The 21,675-nt window shown below is 39.3% G+C and overlaps 1 protein-coding gene across 1 annotated transcript in view; it reads right to left on the bottom strand.

Annotated features, from left to right (window-relative positions):
- Positions 1-539: 539 nt before the first annotated feature.
- ell (elongation factor RNA polymerase II) overlaps positions 540-21,675 on the bottom strand; it is a 39,131-nt gene continuing 17,995 nt past the window's right edge. The window contains exons 3-12 of the mRNA XM_074668750.1: positions 15,749-15,870; positions 13,527-13,690; positions 12,476-12,726; positions 12,222-12,346; positions 8,701-8,782; positions 5,799-6,414; positions 5,275-5,341; positions 4,377-4,548; positions 4,208-4,252; positions 540-3,086 (exon numbers count right to left, since the gene is read on the bottom strand). Coding sequence (XP_074524851.1) covers positions 2,982-3,086; positions 4,208-4,252; positions 4,377-4,548; positions 5,275-5,341; positions 5,799-6,414; positions 8,701-8,782; positions 12,222-12,346; positions 12,476-12,726; positions 13,527-13,690; positions 15,749-15,870 — 1,749 coding nt within the window. The 3' untranslated portion in view covers positions 540-2,981. The remainder of the gene's footprint in view (positions 3,087-4,207; positions 4,253-4,376; positions 4,549-5,274; positions 5,342-5,798; positions 6,415-8,700; positions 8,783-12,221; positions 12,347-12,475; positions 12,727-13,526; positions 13,691-15,748; positions 15,871-21,675) is intronic.

Below are 21,675 nucleotides of genomic sequence, written 5' to 3' on the forward strand. Positions count from 1 at the left end.
AACAAAACAAAAGGTGTGCCAGCCGTGCATCGAGGCTTTGCAAACAAAAGACTAGAAGCTGCTGCCATCTACAGGACATTTTCTTTTCTACAGCATGCCTCTGTAAATAAATGCCAATCACTGTCAACTTGCTAAAATTCATACAAACACAACTTTTCTAAAATCCATCAGTTGCTAGTAATGAATAATTATGTACAATAGCTTTCAAAAACACATTTAGTATGTTTTAAAATGCATTAGTTCTTCCTTGAGGGCTAAGAAGTTAAGTTGGTCATATAAATTTGTATAATTGTGTATGTTTTAGAAAATAAGCCAGCTGTATGTGCTGAGTCATTTACACGTGTGAACAACCCCCAAAACAGTATCTGTAAAAATGCATTTGAAACAATTCAAAAAATAAAATTAAAAAAAAGGAAAGAAAGCAAGAAAGATAAGAAAAATGTCCTTGTTTATGTTCCAAGTCTTCAGCTTTAGATATTAATAATGAACAGCAACACTTGGTTCAGAATTTCACAAATAAGGATTTTAAGAATTTTATTGAAACAAAGATCAATTTCAGTCCCAGTCCCTTATGGTTTTCAAAAAGCGTGCTTTGGGTTTTAGCGCCAACATTTCACGACTCTTCTCCAAAGCCCTCTTTGCCTTACAGCAGCATGTATATAGTCAGAAAAGAAAAAAAACCTATACAACAGGTCATTTTGGCACTATCAAGTCATACAACGGTACTCCTGTGCTGGCATATCATTTCTTCCAAACACTTTGCTCTCCATTGGAGGAAAATGCATTTAGTGATGAACTCATTCACAATGGTTTTTGACCGGAGTTGTAATACAGTGATCATGTAAAATATATGACTTCAAAACAAGGAACATCAAGAGTGGAGAAAGGTGTACTATCTTAATAAAGGCCACAGGACCACTGACTCTGGACAAGACTTTCACATTATCGTCCTCTGCCCAAACATCTTCAAGTCCCGATCCAGCCTTGCTCTCGACCCAGCAGGGCCTGTGATGGGCCTTCGACGACTGACTTTGATGTAGTGTTTGCATGAGGAGAGTGATAGTTTCTGAAACTCTGCATCACATCCAAGCGCTTAAGCAGAGCTCTGTAAATCCAGGCTGGGGGCAAAGGACCGCCCTGTTGCTTCACAAAAGAAAACACTGACACAGATTTCACTGGATGATAAATAATGAGAAAAGACATGAGAACAGAAAAAAGAGAATACTGTGACATGATCCTTTGCCATCATTTGGTAAAGCGATTTGATTCCTTCCACTTTTAAGCACTTTGGTATACATGCTGGTCAAACCCATGGCGGATTGATTACATACTGATTCAGCTGGACTAGGCGTTTGCTCGGATTTTGAGATCCTTGGGCAGTTTTTTTTTTCAAGTAAAGATACAAAGACTGTTCATTGTAACACATTCATAAAGCATGCACTCTGATGGACAAAGAGAAAGGTCACTGGACAAAACTCCCAGGTAACAGCAAGATCAGGAGTAAAAGTGCTGATTCTTCATATTCACATAAAAAGGTTGATATAAGAAATGCATTCACTGACGAAACTTGACTTGCTCGTTCATCAGGTAAAGCTCTGGAACAGCATTTCAAATTAGTCGTCTTGACACCTCTAAGAGAGGAAAGCTGATCCAGTAAATAGGTCTCAGGTTCACCTCCGTGAATATCTGACATCACATTTGAAAAAGGCAAACACTGGTCGCAGGTGAGCCCTCCTTCTCTGAGAGGCTCTCCCTGGAAGATGATAGAGGATGGCTTCATCTTAACAGTCTTCTCGATGGACTAGCATGTGGGCCGATGAGCAGACAAAACATTTGATCTTTTTAAAGACACTGTAAACATAATTTTGACGTGACTCTTTAAGATTACAATAAAGGGAACTTAGAGATATCAGATCAGTGGCTCAACCAAATTTTTGAACATTTCCCAGAAAAAAAAAAGCTTGCAAATCTGCACCATCTTACAATTCAAGGATCTTCTGAAGCATTAAGATAACTGTGAACAATTCTATTGCTACAAAAGCCATCATGACCTAAACTGAAAAGACAACCAATTAATAGCTTAATCTAGTTTTTTTAACTGATACAATTTGATGAACCATAACAAAGAACCACTGCTGAAACCAGAGCATGAGCAATGCAGTGGGCTGTGACAGAGTGATGGGACTGTGTTCAAAGAAAAATCTGCAGCTCAAGAGTGACTGGACACATTCCAACGTCCCCTCTGTTAAGACATCTGCAAATGGTTTTAGAAAAAAAGCCAGGTGCAAAAACCTGCATCTGACTGTGTGCATTAGGAGGCATCATTTTGATTTAATCAATAGTGATAATTTCCCCTCTTAAAAAGAGAAAAATAATGAACACTAACAGATGGCCAGTTTGATGGGCAAGGCAGCTTCTGAATTAAATACTGGCTGACATTCAAGATGTGAAGACAGGAAATAAGGGAGACAGCTTTTAAGTACTGATATTAGGAGTGTAAAACAGACCCAACCCCCCAGTTAAGTGTCAAAAATAAATAAAAAGAAATCCAACATCCAAACACTTGAAATTCAGTAATGGGGAGAGTCACTTAATTTATCTAAATAAAATAAAAAAAAATCTTTGTTGCATTTGGCCTACAAGCTTGAAGGCTCATCTTGCAAGAAAGTGGGAACACTTCTAAATGTGACACAGGGTGGGCTGTCAAGAAAACAAAATCAAACAAAACCTTTTTCTTTTTTTTTTAAGATGCATTGTAACTACACAGATGGACTTGGCCCACCATAAAAGAAAAGAAAAGGAAAGAGAAAAACAGATTGTGTCCTGCTCAGTCCTCACTAAAGCCTTTGGCCCCAGTGAGGAGAATACTCCCTTCATGGCATCTTGCTTGAGAACATTATTTAGCACAGGTGGAATCCAGAGTTTTCCTTTATCTGCTAAGTTTCCAGAGATAACAGGGAAACAATGTCTAATAACTACCCCTAAAGTTGCTGTTGATCATACTCTCCAATAAGCTTCTTTATATGTGCCAGTTTGTTGTGTAGATATTCACAGCGGTTCTTCTCTTGACTATAGTTTGGATTAGTCTGAAAGAGAAAAAAAAAAGTCACAGTCTGATTTTATACATTTCTAACTCCAACAAAGTTGTGTAACATAAATTAATGATTTAAAAAAACATTTAAACCCAATTTTTATTTGGATAAAAAGACAACATATCAAATGTAGAATCCAAAACTGTGATTTAAAAAAGGAGATTCATTTTAAAAGTGATGCCGGCAACATGTGTTTCAAAAAAGCTGTCTCATTTTTGCCTGATGCAGGACTTCAGCTGCTCAATGGTTTGGGTCCTCTTTGCCTTATGTCTGTTGTGATGTGCCAATTGTTTTCACTGGGTGAGAAGTTGGGACTGCAGGTAGACCAGTTTAACACCCAGACACTTCTACTAATGGTCTTCTTGAAATACGCTTGGAAAAAGACATTATTTGGATGGCATCACCAGTTTCTTAGCTTTGATAGAACCTTCCTGAATGTGTAAACAGCTCATGACCTCAGCTCTTGCACATACAACAAGGGATGTTGGCTTTGTGTCCATGATTACAAAAAAATAATGCCCTACTGTGTGTCGAATAAAATCCTGAGGGTTTTCCTCCTTTGCCTCATTTTATCTTTGACCCAAATAGGTCAACTGATTTTGGATCATGTTTAAATGTGGTCCCGTTTTGGGATGTGTTCGTTTTAATCCGTGTTTGTGGATGCATATTGTACTTTTTTCAGCCCTGTACTTGCTGTACTGAAGTCATTAAGACTTGCTTACTAGGTCTGTAATAGGGTAGAGAAACTATTCCCAGAGACTCAGCCTCTCTGTGGAGCTCTTTTCACAGCCATTCACTTACACATTACAAATTAGTTTAGATGTTCCTCCCGGTGTTGTGGTTTTTAGCAACTTTTTTCAGTGTTTTTCCTTTTTTGACTCTGTCAAACCTTTTCTTTGTAACATGTTTATGTTTTACAGAAAAATCATTCTCAGCTCAATTTTCTCATTTTCAACTTTTGATATGGTGTCTTTTCATTATTTTCAATTAGATATAGAGATGTAATGATTTGCAAACTATCAAGAATATCCTTTTATCATCAGTTTACACAGTGCCCCGGGGGTGTTGGCATCATGTAACACTTGGCACTTTATTCAAGTACAACTTGAACTTACCTTTTTTATTTTATGATACTCTTCAAGTATCTGGTTGTGGATTGTCTGTAAATAAAAAACACAAAAAGGGAAGAAGGCGTCGGGATGAAACAGAAATACTTGATGATGATCCAGTTAAGTGAAGAACATTAAGATAAAGGTTAAATTAAATTAATGTACATATATCTACCTGGTACTTGTCTGTGCCTTGTTGAAGCTGTTTGAGCTCATTGTCCAGCACGGTGAATTGTCGGGTGACGCCTTCTATCCGGGCATGCAGATCCCTGTACTCACTGTACTCTGTGTTGAAATCATTTTTATACTTCTGACGCTGCTCTGGTGAGCCAATTTCCGTGTACTTCCTAGAGGTAAAATTAGAAGAGGTACTACTAGTCAGAGAAATATACAAATAATAGAAGAAGACCTTCAAAGACCCCACAGACTTTAAGCTGATGTGACATCTATTAGAAACAAAGTGTGGGACCAACTCAGGTCTGGAGGAAAAACTTGAGCCAATTCGATGGACGCAATTTATTAAAGCACTATTTTACTTTAAGTGTAAACAGTGTGCTAAATACATTATAATCAGTTTTTGAATGAAACATACCAGTTCGTACAGGAACTGACTATCATCACTAGAATGCTCTATGATGAATGAACTGTACGACAGTAAATCCAAAGTTAGGAGTTTACTTCATGAATTAAAATATGTTGACAAAATTCAAAACTCAAAGCACACAATAACTTCAATTTACAGCTAAAGCCAATGGTACTTCCCTCCTTTAACAAGCTGTGTTTCACAGCCTTCACTGCAATTGTTCAACTGTAGATCATGTTGGTAAGTGGCCAAATGACAAAACTAACTTCCTGTTGTTCTAAAAACACCAGCATGCATGTTTCCCGTTCAGCTCACAGCATCTCTGTCTCTCTGTGCTTCCTCAGAATACTCAAGGGGGTCAATGTCTCACAGTTTGTAAAAAGCTCAGTTGTTCTGATAGAGTCAATAAGGACACAGATCCTTCATGGGGAAAAAAAGCATTGCTTTATGGTAGTTCATTAATTAAGACTTAAAATGGTTGAATACTCACAATAAATAGTCTGCCACCTCAGGTAATGACAGAGGAATACTGGTACTGTTGCACATCCCATTCAGATCTGAAATAAAAACCAGGAGAGTGAACATTACGTTTGTTGTGTGTCTGCCTGGAACCTGAATAAAACAACAGGCATTCATTTTAATGTATGATTTAAGAATAAAGTTATAATCTACATGATTAGTTTATCTTATGAGGAATCCTCTAAAGAAGCCATCTGATGGCTTCTGAAAAGCATAAAGCTGAACACCAGGGGTCTCCATTCAATCAGTGAGTCATTTTATGGTCACATGCTGCATCACCTTCTCACAGTGATGACTAACTGGAGTCCAAGTACTACTTTGATTCATTACAGGCCTATCTGATCATTTTTGATACAGTATTTAGAACCATTAAAATCATGTGTGCACAAAGTGTTTGTATATATTTGATTAAAGAAAGAACCAAAACAACTGATGTGCTGATGCAACTTCTTTCTGTGCAGGAGAAAAAGTGTTTTTTTATGTTGTTGTTTTCACCTGTGCTTTTGTGTGGAATACTGTTGCTTTTGAGGTTGGCTTGGCTCAGCTCACAGGCTCTGTTGGGCTCAGGCACACGCTCCTCATGACTCTTCCTTTCCTTCTCATGTCCCCTTTCTCTCGCCCTCTCCCTATCTTTACTCTTCTCCTTGTCTTTATGCTTTTTGGACTTCTTTTTGGATTTGACGCTTGAGGATGAAGGAGTCTTGTCTGTAGGGACGTCCAGACCTGTGTGTCTGGGTGATTGTGTGCAGACGCTGGGCGTTGTGAGCACCACTGAGGCTGAGAACACTGATGGAGGTTGGCTGAGTCTCTCGGACATGGCTGTTTCCTGAGAGTCACAGTCTCTCCCGTTGTGGCTGGAGTCATTGCTGACGTCTGAAAGCGCTTCAAAAGGACGGGGGATGTCCAGCACAGGCAGTTGCTGGGAGCTGGACATTATGCCGCTGTCTGACATTGAAACCACCACCCCTGCAGGAGCAACACCTGACTCCCCTCTCCCGTTGGAGGTGCTGAGCTTGCCATTGACTGGAGCTGTTGCAGCTTTGCTGGCGAGGTGTGATATCCTGGGCTTTTTGTTGACAAGAGGGTCGATGAAGTCAGCAGCAGGCCGTTTCTGGCAGAAAAATAGCAGTGTTAGAAGCAAAACCTAAGACACGGTTCAATTTCATTTCAACTCCTTTGTGAGTGAGAGGAAAAACTCCTGTTCAGGTCAGAAGCAAACAAAAATAGCCTGGGATATAGAGGACAGAGGAAGGAGCAGAGGTGAGGATCTGGAATAAGTGGACGGACAAAACAAAAGGAAGAAGGAAAGGGGAATCAGAAATGGTATCTGAGATCCAGTTCTCTCAGTAGCAGTAAGACTATGATGACTGTGCTGTCCTTTCACAATAGCAGGGATTACATTACAGACAAGTCCTATTTGACTCAGCCCTCACCACCGTCTTTGGGAGCGGCTGAGCCAGTGACTGTGATGTGATGTATGTGTCCTAACCAGAATACTCCAGGGATCAAAATGAAAAAATGACAGACGTCTTGTCAGTCCTTAGCCTTGTAGAGTAGAGTATTTCTGAACTAAGTGACTAAGATATTGCTAAACTGCCTTTACACTCTCTATTCACACGGCTTGACAAAAAAGCAGGAAAATGTAAAAATGGGCAGACCCTATGAGTATACAGTTACAACACTGGCTTCAAAATGAAGACTGGCAGAAACAAGGAAATGATAAAAACATGCTCATACTTTTTCCTCTGGCACTGGGATTGTTAAGTTAGTTGGCAGCTAATGGCTGCTTGTATCACAAAGGTCATAAACTGCACAGCAAATATACACCGCCAAGAGCCAAGATGGCTCACTGCAGTCTGTTTTTTAACAGCAGGTTGTATTTAAGGCCAACACAAACAAACATCCTCATGGATACTTCACACAGAACAACACCTTCACTGGCCATTAGATCTCCTTTTTTCTTTGACATAAAGCTCAGCACGATTTGATTATTCTGTTTCAGATTTATGCCAATATCCTGAATTGGCATAAATCTGAAAAAAAATGTATCCTAGTTGTTCTTGAAAAATGTCTTCTAGCAAAGCATGAGACAACGCATCAAACTTTGAATAAGACCCACAGTCCTGCCTTAGTTGATAGCTATAAAATAAAAATACTGTTTAATCCCACTGAAAGACAAAAAAGGAGGAGGAAGTACCCTTTTTGTATTAATTTGATATTAAAAAATAAAAAAATTCAAACATCTAATACAGAAAACTTGCAGGAATGAAAACCATTTTTGGATTGAACCTTTTGTGGACTCTGTCTGGCCTTGTGAGCCTTGTGGCTCTTTCTGATCCTTCTTTTGATTTTTGATTGATCTAAAGTTCCCACAACTTCACCTTTTATACCCATGAATCTTAAAATAAGCGTATGGTATTGTTTGCTGGTGTGTTTATGCAGTGCTTACTGAGGGAGGGGAAAGGTAAGGACATACTCTACAGTAGGTGCCTGTGGTGAGGAGAATCTGAGGGGAGCAGAGACTCTTTACGCTCTGCTTCATGGGTGTGTACACAATGGATAGCTCAGTGTTCTGGACTGACCTAAAGAAAAAGCAGCAGGACGAGAGATATATAAACAAAGAAATCATGCCATTTAAGTAAGAGTTTGACTATAATATAATGTACTTTGATGATTTTGTTTGATAGAACATTTTAGTTATTCAGTTATTGAGGTCACGGCAATTCAGAATTTGATCTGAAAGGGCCACTTGACTAGACTTACCCCTTTGGATAAATCTCAAAACTTTCTTTCAACGATATTTTATGTCGAGTGAACAACTAAAGCTCAGCTTATCCAAAGGACATTAATAAAATTAAAAAAAAAACTTTATGTAATCTTTGGCATGACAGAGTTGGAATGCGGCTTAAGAGTTAAATATACCCTGCCTGGGAAATACCAGAAACCACAAAACTGCCAGTTACTAGTCAGCAGACTATTGTGTGGGTAAACCGGTGGAAATGTAGAAAAAAAAATCCCAAAACACCCAACAAAACATCCCTGTCCAAAAATTCCCCATTTCAACCAGCTTTGGAGGTGCTGGAGACAATCAAACATGAGTTTAACAAAGAGTATTCAATTGGAAATAAGTTGCCTATAACCTGCAGGTTTAACACCAAACAGTCTGAGAGAATTAATTCAACAACAAAAAAATGACCAAAAATCTTAGCAAACAGCTGAGCTGAACTACCAAGATTATTTGACAACTGTTCCTTAAGACAGAAATGTATCTAAAAATAATTTACTATAGCCATCAAAATATCTTTGCTATAGAGGAATAAGATGACCTACTCAACAGAGGGAGTGAAATCAGGGTGGCAGAATGAGGGTGAAGTAGAAGAGAGAACAGGAAGCTCACCTGAGACGGTGAGCTGCTGGCTGGCTCTTTGGGTGGGCTCTCCAATGGAGGGGCAGAGCTGTTCTGGGCCTGGCTCTGTTTCCTAAGAGGGCACACACATACAAACACAAAACAAAAACAAAGCTTGAATGATCTTCACTCCAGTACTTATTGATCACTACCTTATTCTTTTCAACTTCCTCTTAATGTCAGTCAGACTTTATTTGTTCTGGTTTGAACTTTCTGATAGAACTGTGCATGTCCTAGGAGCAGAAATAAAAATACATCTGCTTTTTTTGCAGTGAAAAGCTTGTTCTGCAGATGAATGAGGACAATAAAAACAGGGCACAACAGTTGATTTGTGAGGCTGAGAGAGTAGCTATGACAACAGAGCAAAGGAGGACCTACTTCACAGAGCAGCATTTTATCATAGCCACACTCCTCTGAAAAATAGACAAAGCAACATTGAGTGGAACAAACAGTCTGCAGCAGTCAGAAAATACTTTTCTTCACTACAGATAAAATATGCTGCATGTTTATTAAATAGCTAAAAAAAAATCTGGTAGCTAGCTGAAGACAAGAGCGTTAGTGGCTTGACAAGGTAGCTGAAAGGAGGAATATGCTACAACCCATCCTGGGTATGGATGATGTTTTGGAGGTTCCACAGTATGCACACTCAAAAATTTGTGTATGACATTAAAGTGATTTAAAGCTAAAATTATTCTTATCCATCATTATGTTTCATGTTTAGAGCTACATGATTTGGCAAAATTGTGCGATTGTGACAGTCTAATTGACACAGCCGTGCTTGTCAGCGCGTACCTACAGCTAACTTGCACATTTGTTACGTTGCTTTGCTCATCAACTTATGGACTGAACCTCAATGAAGCTTCAGCTCATGAAATAGACAGAGTTTCTGTGAAAGACAAAACTAAGCTACAACAAAACAAATGCTAAAATTCCATTTTATTTTTTCAGGACATTCATCAAATAAGTTATTTATTAACTTTGACAAGAAGCTCATCTGTGCTAAACTTGGCTGTGTTCTCTTTGACAAAGAGTTACAGCTCTTGTTTCAGGGTTTACTGATAAAAACAAGAAGTCAACTTGACAAAACAATGTGAAATTTAAAGGAACATTTTGCACATGCAGAGATGCTGCTGCCCTAACTGATGACATTATCAAAAGAGGGCAGTTGGGTACACTAAGTCTTGTCAACACCCCACCCTAGTTCAATCAGGGTGTGTGTGTTCTGTGTGTGTGTGTGTGTGTGTGTGTGTGTGTGTGTGTGTGTGTGTGTGTGTGTGTGTGTGTGTGTGTGTGTGTTCTGTGTGTGTGTGTGTGTGTTCTGTGTGTGTGTGTTTGTATCTGTGGGGATGGTCACATAGACAGGCAGGAGCTACGAGTGAGACAGCAGGCCAGCAGATACGGCTGAACCTTGGACCGATGCCACCTCGCACACGGATCAGCATGTGCTGGAACACTATTACATCATGTGCGTTCCAGTCGTGTTGCTGTGCTGCTCCTGCGTGACTGACTGCATTAGCTCAAAACTCTGAAGGAGCTGGGGAGGGGGAGGTGGTGTTAGGTAGGAGGTTGTGGTTCTTAGTCAGCTGATAAACTCAAAAAGTGAGCAAAAAGTACTGTTGAGCAGACACACACAGAGTAGAAGCATGTGCACTTTTACACAACTAAACATGAAAATAAGGACACATGCACACAGAAAAAAACAAGAAAAACTAGATAGAAAAATAAAAACTCAACTACAATGTAACACAAGAACAGTGTCAACATTCACTCCACTTGAAGTGGAGAACAACTTTCAAAAGCTCTTACTACTTTAAAACTAAGTCAGGAACAGTGTCACATCAAGCTAGATTTCATAATCAGTTTTTGTTACAGGATTCATATGTTGAATTAAATTAGTGTTTTTTGAACAATGGGTGCCTTTACAGTTGTTAAACAAGTGAAAACTAAGTTTACTATGGAAAGGAGCTATTCCTGAGTCCACTACATAAACATAAACTGAAATCTGAGCAATGCAGCCTGTTCTATATATAGCCAACAGGGAGCTTGCTTTTCCTTAGAGTCCCAGATCCCGAGAAACCAGATTTTTCCACAGGGGGAAAGGCCAACAGCCCATGCTGTAAACAAATACAACACGTACATGAAACTCAGTGAAGCACACTGGGATATTTCTTGCCACACACAGAAACATCCATTCTTAGACATTTTAAAAATATCTAAAGCAGAGGAATCAAAGTTAGCCTTATTACTCTGAAGCATATCTCATATACCATCATATTAATCAACCTCGTTCTTTGATTCTGAGAGAACAAGCTCTTGTGTGTTTACATGTCATTCTTTAGAAAGGAAGTGAGTGGATTGTGTTTGGCTGTCCTACAATTCTTAAATACCAGAGCCAACATCTTGTGGCTTCGCTAACGCCCAAGACGAAACAAACAACAACACAAGGTGCTCTGCAGTCTGCATTGTCAGAATTCCAAACCTCACAACACTCTGATTGTTAGGTCCAAAACCAAAACTCAAAGGAGGGATATTTGATATGCTAACTGATGACATGATCTGTTCCTTTATAAATTGCTCCAAGGCAAGTGTGCTGTATCCCCTTATAAACATGGTGGCATGTTGCTGCATTTTACATCTGTAACTTTGGTGCAAGAAATTATCCCATGTAAGCGTGACTGTGAACAGATCCAGCCAATCTTAGAAAAAATACTGTGAGCAGGAAGATGCAATTCATGATTCAGAAGCCCTGTTTCCACCAAACAGTCTGGTTTGAATCAGGCTTGGTCCTGTTTGTGTTTCCACAGCCAACCATGCCCCTCGTGGTAGTTGACGTGTAAGCCGGATGCCGATAGCTGCACCAGTTACATGATAGCGTGACACCATAGCAGCACGACACAGTATGCACTGCTAATAAATCCAATGAAGAAAAAAACGTGACAGTAAAAATAGAGCTACTATGGGTTACACCCAGCAATTCGCCTTCTTTGTGTTTTCCATGTGTCTCTTTGATACAAAACACAATCAAGTGAGAAATAGATTCGCTGTCACATGGTGAGTGACGACCAATCAACAATCTGCAGTGTTGTAGTTCCACCTTCCGGGATCGCATCGGTTTAGTCTGGCAACCCTTCAGAAGGGTCCCAAAAAGTGGGATGGCTCATCTAGGTTATTTGGAGATTTGTCCTGGGATTAGCCTGTGGAAATGCCACAAAATGCGTGCCGTACCAAGACAAACCAAACTGGCCCTCTTGGTGGAAACGGGGCTAAATATACATACTCATACTACCAAACACTCACTCTGGCATAAAAATTTTGATATCTTACAGTAATACTGTTTTACCTCTGTTTCTATCTCCAATTCCAGCTCAGTTGGGGTAGGATCTTGCCTCACCTTTATGCCTCTATGTGTTTTACATTGCTAGCAATGACTAATGAAGGTATAACAGTGGGTTGTTGAGAGGAAGTGAAAAATAGGATTTTTTTGGTCAGGGTAACTTCATTCTCCAACATACCTAAACAGGATTCTCTTGAGAAGCTGCTGGTCACCCTCTGTGTAGCCGGGCCAGTCTTTCTGAATTTCTTTGTACAAAAAGTCCTTCAACGTGAAGGTGTTGTCCCTCCCATTTAGATTTGCCACCTGGGAAAACAAAAAGGCAAAGGAAAGCTGATGAACCAGTGCTGTTAAGGACAATCAGACATGGTAACTTTCTCTTGAGGTCAAAATGAGTGACTAATGAGAACAGAGGGGGGTGAATGTGTGTATTACCTGTTGCAGGTGACTATCCAGGGAGTCCTTGTCTAATTGTGAGATGCCATCTTTCTGCAGTCTCAGGATCAGTTCAGGCTTCTTGTAAGGCTTGAGGGCCAACAGGTGTAGCAGACGCTCTCTGAGCGGCCTGTGCTGGGTGGCGCCTTTCTTCAGCGTGCTGCTGGAGATGATGACAGGCCGAGACGTCCTCCGTAATGGGGCGATATCGGAGAGGCCAGGAGCCGGTTTCCGGATCTGGACTTTCTTGCCTGAGATGAAGATGAATGGCAAAGGAGAGGTAAGATATGGTAGTTAATAACTGAAATAGAAGTGTTGGTAAAAGAAAAAAGGACTTGTCAAATGATATTCTAGTCAGCAGACTGTGCTCGAAAAGACAACACAGCTCTTACCTCAGTCTTAAATATATTTGTTTCTGTCAATATCTTTTAGCTAAGTGAGTGATGATGGCAGAAGGAGCTGGCAGATGACTCACAGAAGATGTATCATGCACTGATCTTTACCACATCCACTCAAACTCACCTTCCATTACAAACAAGAGCTATCATCACCTCCTCCAACTGAGACCTTCTTTTTAAGGTGATTCACATTCTTGTTTTGCCTCCTACTGTGAAAAACACTGTTGCTCCACAGCACTCATGGACTAAACATTTTTGACTCATCATTAAACAGTGAAGAGGCTCTCACTGGATTTATTTCTTTGCAGACAGCAAGGCAAAGCTGCACAGAGTGTTTATATTTCAGGTCAGACACCAAAACAAAGAGCTATGCACAGGGGCATTATTAGCTCTGTAGTTTAAACTACACTCAAAGATTGAAGGAAGTGGAGGCCAGCATGCATAAAGTGTGCTGTAAAAGAGGAAGAAACCACCATCAAATTTAATAATGTCCTTGTAACAGATGAGGGTTGTTGGCAGTCTGCTGGCTCTTAGCCATCAGCCCCAGACCCACACAGCCAGTGCGCTGCATTGTAAATCGCTACACAAACACATGCAGGTCACAGGAACATGTTGGTGCTCTGTATGTGTGTGTGTGTGCCATGTATCCTCACCGACGTATCTTCCCCCCGGCTTGATGACGATAGCGCTCCTACTGCGAGTCTCCTCTTCAACTTGAGCCATGCTTTCCCTGGCCTTTTGGTAGGAGTCGTCTGTGGCACAAACTGTAATCTTGTCCTGGATCCCACCCAAACAGTCCAGCTGAATGCTCCCTTCACTGCCAAAACAAAGAGGAAAGTTTAGGGCGGGAGACTGGGAGAGAGACACATTCCTTAAATTTCAGGTTTGAGAATTTTACCCAAAAATGCTTCATATGAATCCACAAACTGATGTTAATTCTCAACATTTTACTTTAGTCTCCTACTTTTCACAGTAGCTTCACCCTTTACAATACATTCCTTCCCCAGATGAGATCCACTGAATACACTAAAGGCACTTTTGTTATTTTTCATTTTCCATCCAACCGTGTTTCCACAGTACAACTCAAATCCAATGTTTTCCTGATCCTCAGACTCTCTCTGATTTATTTCCACTTTGATGAGGATTCTGCAGAAAATTAGATGTTGCTGGCATTGTGAGCGGAGGCTCAAAGTTGATTAGGATTCAGTCAGAAATGATGATGAACCCCATCTGACTCAACAGTTATAATAAAATACCTTCAGAATAACTGGGTTGAAAACTTGTCAGTCAGACAGAAGATCTTGTTGTTCCCCATTTTTAGTTCTCCACTTCCTTCTCTTTTGACTCAGACATCTGGTTCACTTCTTCTGTCAGTTCATTTTTGCATTTTAGGCAAGAGAAAGTGTGCAGAATGAGTTTTTGAGGCTCAGTGCTTATGGGCATGGAGTCATATTCAGCAGGTCTTGAGTCACTGCAGCTGTAATGTAACAGCTTGGAGCATGTGTCAAAAACTGACAGTTTGTATATTACATGTTCAGAATAACTTGAGTCTTATTTTGATAATCTGTGCATAAAAACACACAAGCCAAAAGGAAAATGTTTTTTTTAAATTGGATTTTGATTGAGGGTTGCATTTCCTTTGCCTGTATCACCTTCAAGGTTATAATAGTTTTGGATTTGTCATTATAGTTTAGTTTTAGCTAGTTTTGACATTTTATTTTCCATTACAGTTTAGTTTTAATTAGTTTTAGAGCAGGCATTCTAGTTTTTATTTAGTTTTGATTTTTGCAACAAGGCTTAGTTTTAGTTTAGTTTTAGTTTTTCATACCTTATTAACCAGGTGCAGGATTCAAAAAGGTCAGAGTAAATATTTTGTCATACAGTTTATTTTCAAGTTCAACATAGTGCTCACTGCTCAGTCAATGCTGATACTGAACTGTTGGCTGCTGCCTTAAACACATGAAAATAATATAAACTTAATATAAAAAATATAAACATAAATTAAATAAAGTAATGTTGACATAAATTACATAAAAATAATATTAACATAAATTATAAGAAAACAATATAATGTGAGCTTCAATAAATAAAAACTTGGACTCTGAAACAATTAAACTATTACAGATGCTCTGATTCATTGCTCCTCTACGTTTTGTCACAGCACAGAGCACAGCCAGTCAGTGCAGTAAACAAGCTCATCCCTATACATCGCTATGATGGTGCTGTACGGCGCTGACAACTGCTGAAAACTGTCTAAAATTGGTTGGGAAAATGTGTCTGATTAATTTAAATCCTAAAGGCTATTAATATTGTCAAAAACTATAACTAAGGGAAATTTCTCTATCATTTTAGTTAGTTTCAGTTAGTTTTGTGAACACAAGATACAGTTTTAGTTTACTTATTGTTTTTGTTTTCTTTTCTAGTTTTTATTAGTTTGAGTTAACTGCAATGTATTTTAAATTTTAGTTTTCGTTTTAAGTTTCGTTTTAGTTAACTTTTATAACCTTGCTCACCTTAAACACTTTATTTTAATGACATGGATTATTAAAAATACACAGAGAACGTATATCATTTACTAGTGTCATGTCAATAAAGCTAGAACTTGGAGACAAAGTCCTGATGTGTCCATTGGTTGTGTCTGTTAGGCATCAGATTTACCTCAGGTCTTGACTGTCTGAAGTAAACAGAATGTGAGCCTGGAAACACTCATTAGGTAACCATCCAAAGACTGTTGACACTAAGACTGTGGTTTTAGGATTTCAACAATGACCAACAATTAAAATACATTTTACATCAGCCTTGAAGTTGCTGAAAAGACAAGTCAGTTTCACATTTGATAAGGCAGACGGAGTGAAAAGTCAGTGTTTTCTTTCACCTTGTGATGTACTGCTGGATGCAGTCGAAGCTGCCCTGGGGGTTATCTCTGCCCACATTTGACAGGTAGAAAGTAAATGTTTGCAGTTCATTGGAATTTTCTGAACGTGGTATCGAAATTTTCTGTTAAAGACAGAGAAATAGAAAAAAATAAAGATTTAACATGCAAAACACAATGGTTTCAACAACACGCCAACAATTATTGCAGACAGCACAGTTTTAACCCTTTTCCTTTGACAGGTGTGTTTTCTCATTTCTTCTACTTACCTTCACTGTCCACAGATGTTTTTCAGACAAGTGCTTTGTTTGACTCCACAGTCTATTCTCAGACTCAACATTCTCTGTGCTGTATACCTTGGCTTAAACACCTGGCCATGACTAAGCAAAGCTGTGAATAAACCACAGGTATGTTCTTGTTGGCCCCAGAAACAATAAAAAGCTCACAAAACATCGCATAAAACCTGTCATATTGTCTTCTTTTGGCTTTATTCATCTATAGTAGTGGTTCCAGAGCAGACTACTCCTGATTGTTTCCAAACGTGTGACTAGAGGAACCGCAGGTAAATGACTATAACAGGAGAACTATGAGAGGTATTTGAGTCTGGCTTTCAGCAGAGTTATGCACGTCCTTTTCCAGCCCCAGAATTAACTTCCTCCCGCACTATACAGGTGTTAATTAAAAAAAAAAGCTACAGGAGAAGTGAGGTAAACCAATAACAACTTGTGCTCCTCACCTCAGCAAAGTAGCAATCATCAGCAGGCAGCTGGACACTTTTTGATTATGAAAAACTTTCAGATAGATTAAATCACTAAGATTAGGCAATGGGTGAAATTAAGAGGCATGTCTGCTCCTTCTCCTCCCCAATACTATCTTTACACTTAGAAGAGAGCTAAAGAGTTTAACAATTTGACTTTTCCAAAGAGAAAAACTAACCCTGCTCATCTGTGTTCCTGAGCATATATTCAGGAAAAAAAAAAAAACACGCTGACACATGTGTATCACACAGAGCCAGGCTAACATAGATAGCTGAAGCTCCAGATTAGATTAGCACTCTGGTACAAGCTCCTCCTGAGAAGTGAGCAGCACAGCAACCTAAACTCTACCCCAGTCTCAGTTTGTGACTCACTGGCTCCTTTGTCAGCACGGAGACTGAATGTGGTCAGACTGTGTGCAACTAAGCTCTGTTTACCAAAGGTCCTGACACGTGTGAAGGCTGCAGGTGGCTAACTATAAATAAATACATTGTCCTTTATCTGCCCCACTTAAGAGCTGTGCACTCATTTATTCATAATGTTCCACTCAGGTTAAACTCAACATACACCGCATTAATAAGACCAGGCAAAAAAAACCCCAAACATTATTTAAAATCTCAAGTTATTAGAGAACATTTGCTGTGTAACATATCATCAGCTGCACAGACAGCTTTCTTCACCAATGAAGAAGCCAACGAATGAGGAAGAAAATGCAGCTAACTCACTGGCTCCTGGTGCTGCGAGCGGTCTGTGGTGACCTTTACACCGGCACGGTTCTATTTCTAGTACTGGTTCGGTTCCTAGGCGGAACTAAAGTGGGAGGGTGTTAGCTTGACTTCCTGCTCATTTTATAACAGGGTATGTGCTAAAATCCTGAGGTTGATTTCAATACCTTTTTAAGACTTTTTCAAAAACCTTTAAAAAAGTTTTAAGACTTTATCGCAACTTTCAGTTGTTGTTGGCATCCACTTTTTAACAGTTGTAGTTTAATTTTTACAGAAATGATGTAAGCTAAGGAGGAATAAAGCTTGAAAGAACAAATGAAACTAAAGGCAGCTTTATCGACACTCCCACAACAAGAAACAGCAGTTATTCAAGGCCAACTTGCTGAAGAAAATGAGAAATTATTTAATCATTTTTAAAATTTAGGACATGTGCCAGAGATTGTGTGATTTGCTTTAATGTTGTATTAAATTTCTCTTTATGAAACTAGAAATGACGTCAATTTATAGCTGGTGTTTATACCGCTCACAATCCTTATTGTTGTATCTTATTGTAACTAGTCTTTATGTATTTATTTTTATTTTATCCTTTTTTATTTTTGTATTTTTCTACTGACTCCATTGATTTCTGCTGTTAACACAACAATTTTCCAGTTTGGGATCAATAAAGTAACTCTATTCTTTTCTATTCTATTCTATTTTAGAACTTTATCGACTGAATGTTTAATGTCCCAATCAGGGGACAGTTGCAAGGAGGAAAATAAATATTCATGGATATTTTTTGGGTCAAAGCTTGAATACCTATGAAACTTAATACCTCATAAAACCACAATTAAGACTTTTTAATACTTTTTAAGGCCTTTAATTTTCCCAAAATTGATTTATCAACTTTTAATACTTTTTAAGACCCCGCGGACACCCTGTATTAACACAGAATGTGACATGTTCACCAATGATGTCATGGTTCCAACTTTTCAGGTTCTGGGTTGTATTTTTCCCAGTCTGAACAGGTTGAAAAAAGCTTCATGAACCAGAACTGACACAGGGCCATGCTGGTGTGAAAGCTCTCTGTTAGGAATCACTGATAAGCCATTTCCACTCAACCTCACGTGTAGAAAATAAAGTTGATGCATGAGCTGAGAAAACTGCAGTCCGTTAAATGTCACCATGAGAGTGACTTACTTCTTTAATCCTGATAACTCAAAAGGAAGGGTGAGAGTCAGGTACGGGCTGGCTGATATGACTGACAGGTGGGTGTGATGAAGCTGTTAAGCAGGTAGTAAAGCTTTGGTCTGAACTCTACCTTTTACAACTAAACGCCCTCAGAGAAACCAATTAATGGCTTGTTCTGCAGAGAAGACAGCAGTGTGTAGTGATGAGGAAACTGGTTATTGTAGTCACTGGCTTGTATCAATGGGCTAGATGCTCTCTGATGCAATGTAATGCAAACAAGCAGCAGTCTGCTTGTTTCCCAGGCTCTCTAATTGCTCCTTTAACACAAGACAGCAAATAGAATCACATTCTGTTAAATACCTCTTTGCTTGCTAATGAAACAGCATTTGGTGCTTATTTCACATTGCTTACTATTGTCATTTTTAATTTTTTTTAAATTTTAATATTTGCAGCACCAAATCAGCACCAAATCTAAATCTGGTTCCAAAAACAACAACATCATGCTAAACTTGAGGTTTCAGAACGCCCTTCCTCTGTTGTGTTGCCGTGTGTGAGTTAACACACAAAGATGCCCAATGTGTAAACAGTCAGTACCACCTGCACTGAGCCGATCTGTCCCACCAGCTGTCCCATTTACCTCCACATTGCTTTGTCTTGTTACACCTGTTACTTACTATCTTTCTCAGCTGGTGGCTTAACAGGGAAACAAGTTAACACAACAAATCCAGCTCCATAACTTTCATATGGACATGAAGGTGTGATGGTCTTACAGGCTGAAAAATACAACCGGTAAAATAATCGCAATAGATTCATGGCAACATCAGCCTCATATGGTTCAATAAAATGTTCATAACAAGCAACAAAGAAAACAGCTCCTGTCTCACTCACACAGACGCAGCTATTTGAAGGAATGTGTCATTGCAGGGTGATTGCAGCATATTGTTAGCCGTATGAGGGTGTGGGACTTAGCTCAGTCTCTAGGTAGCAACCTCTATGTAGCAGGAGAAAACGAAATCTGCCTGTTTGAAATATGCTATATTTGCTCAAGGACTGAGTATCAACAATAAAACAAGCTGCATGACACCATGATGTTGTAAACTATCGAAATTCACTGCTGCGGCGACCTCATTACTGTAGGAACAGCATCGAGAGGTCGAGAGTGTGAATCCAGAGCTGATTAAGAGGCAGAGGAGCTGGCTGAGAGGAAGAGCTCAGGGGAGTGACTCAGTTGACTCACTGACTCACATAGTAGAGGATGAAAGAGTGAGAAGAAGAAAAAAAGGCTCCTCCACACCAAATGGCTCACGCTCCAGTTGAACCAACTTGTGAATGTTGAAACTCAGATGCTCATACTTTGATTACCAAGAAAGCTGCTCATCTTTAAGACGAGGACTGACACGCCATTGTTTCATGAGACCTCACTTGTACACTTACAGTAGATGTAAGGGGTGGGCTGTTGTTCAGTTTTCATGACAAAAACTTTGTGTTTTTCAAAGTAATTGTCTGCAGTAAAGCTGAATTCATTAATATAATTCATTCACAAATAACCAGATCATGTTGGCTTTAATACAACACCATCTCCTTTCTTAACTTTAGAGTAAGACACCCAGCAGGAATAATCTGTAGTCGTTGTTGCTACCATTCTTCTGAAAACTTAAATGACTCAATAAACCAAAACCAAAAATACCATACACTTATATCCAACCTTGTTAAAGTCTTCATTAAGCCCCAAAAGCGCCAGCCAGCTGTTACCTCTAAAGCTAGACAAAACAGCAATTAAAAAAATTAGAATAGCCTACGTTAAAGGGCACAGAGATCACTTGAAAGACTGGATAAAAGGCAGCCACAGACAATGAAACACAATATTTCTACCAGTAATACTCCTTGTTTTAAGAGGGAAGAAGTGGATTTTAAACAGGCTGTCCAACCGCCCCCTCCTCGCTCTGCCTCATCTTATCACTCTGCGTGTCATCTGACAAACAATGAGTCCTCTCAGAGTAGGGTTGTATGAGAGGATAGACCCCCACGCTCTTCATCGAGTCCTCCCTTCAAGGCAAGAGGAGTGACAAGGAACAAGGCGCAACAAGGAGCAAGAAAACAAAAAAATTATCAGAACATTAAAAACAAAAATACATTTTTTCAAAATGGCTCGTATTTGCCACTCATCTACACCAAGCAGCACGTGATGACAAATGATAAAATTAAACTACTCTGGCAAGTCAGTGCAAGCGTCATGGATCATGCTGAGATGTGACAGTCATACAGGCTTCATGCTGTCCACTTGTGCGTTTTCTTCTCCCACTTCAAGACAGAAACCCTCATCAGAAAACACCTCCCGTCAGACTCCAGTCATTCAGTTCTTTCTTTGCTGCAAAAACTTGGAGCGTGTAAACTTTTGCAGGGCTTGGGGAGGGAGCTGTACACGAAATGAATGAAAACATGTGAATGAATGTGAGATTGCATCGTGACAGCCGGGCCATCTGCTCTGCAATTTAGCCACTTTTACATCGCTGACTTGTATTCAGATGTCAGCACAGTTTTTGCTCCTCCATGGTGAGCTCAGAGAAAAGCAAGCATCAAATAACTGGTTTGACAGTCTAAAATCATCAGATAAAAACACCAGGTTTGCAATGCAAAGAATATGCACATCTATAAATATATTCCATTATGTTTACAGTGCATCCGGAAAGTATTCACAGCACTTCACTTTTTCCACATTTGTTATTCTTATTCTAAAATGGAATAAATACTTTTCTTTTTCTCAAAATTATACACACAACACACACAATTTGTAAATTTATTGAAAATAAAAACAAATACACCAAATGCACACCAGCATTCACAGCCGAATCGCAGTGCACACTAAAGCACTGTGAGTACTCTCTTGGTGCACTGCAAGTTAATTGACAGCCAATACCCTCAAACTGTATTTAAAAGCAGGTTCTCACTCAATTTTGTCCCAGTGTAGACTTTCTTAACTTATATAATGGAACTTACATAAGTTAAGCTATTGCACAGTGACACTGCTGAGGTACCACAACTCTAACTCTTAAAAGTACATACTAAATGTAAATAACTCCCTGAGCTTCCTCAGCAAAGACAGACATTTGCTAAAGCTAAGGCGCTGACATGATGAGTGGGACTAGAGTAGCAGGTTATATTTGACCAAAAATTAAGAAACCTATAGATTTAACAGTCACATTCAAGCTTTATTTCTCAATATGGTGCCAAACTATGCAGCAGCTTTTTACAACCTGAGATGACCAAGTGTCAAATGGGT

Source organism: Halichoeres trimaculatus, unplaced genomic scaffold, assembly GCF_033239565.1.
Source record: "Halichoeres trimaculatus isolate MK-OKI-2021-1 unplaced genomic scaffold, fHalTri1.1 fHalTri1_scaffold_4, whole genome shotgun sequence".
NCBI classification, from domain to species: domain Eukaryota; kingdom Metazoa; phylum Chordata; class Actinopteri; order Labriformes; family Labridae; genus Halichoeres; species Halichoeres trimaculatus.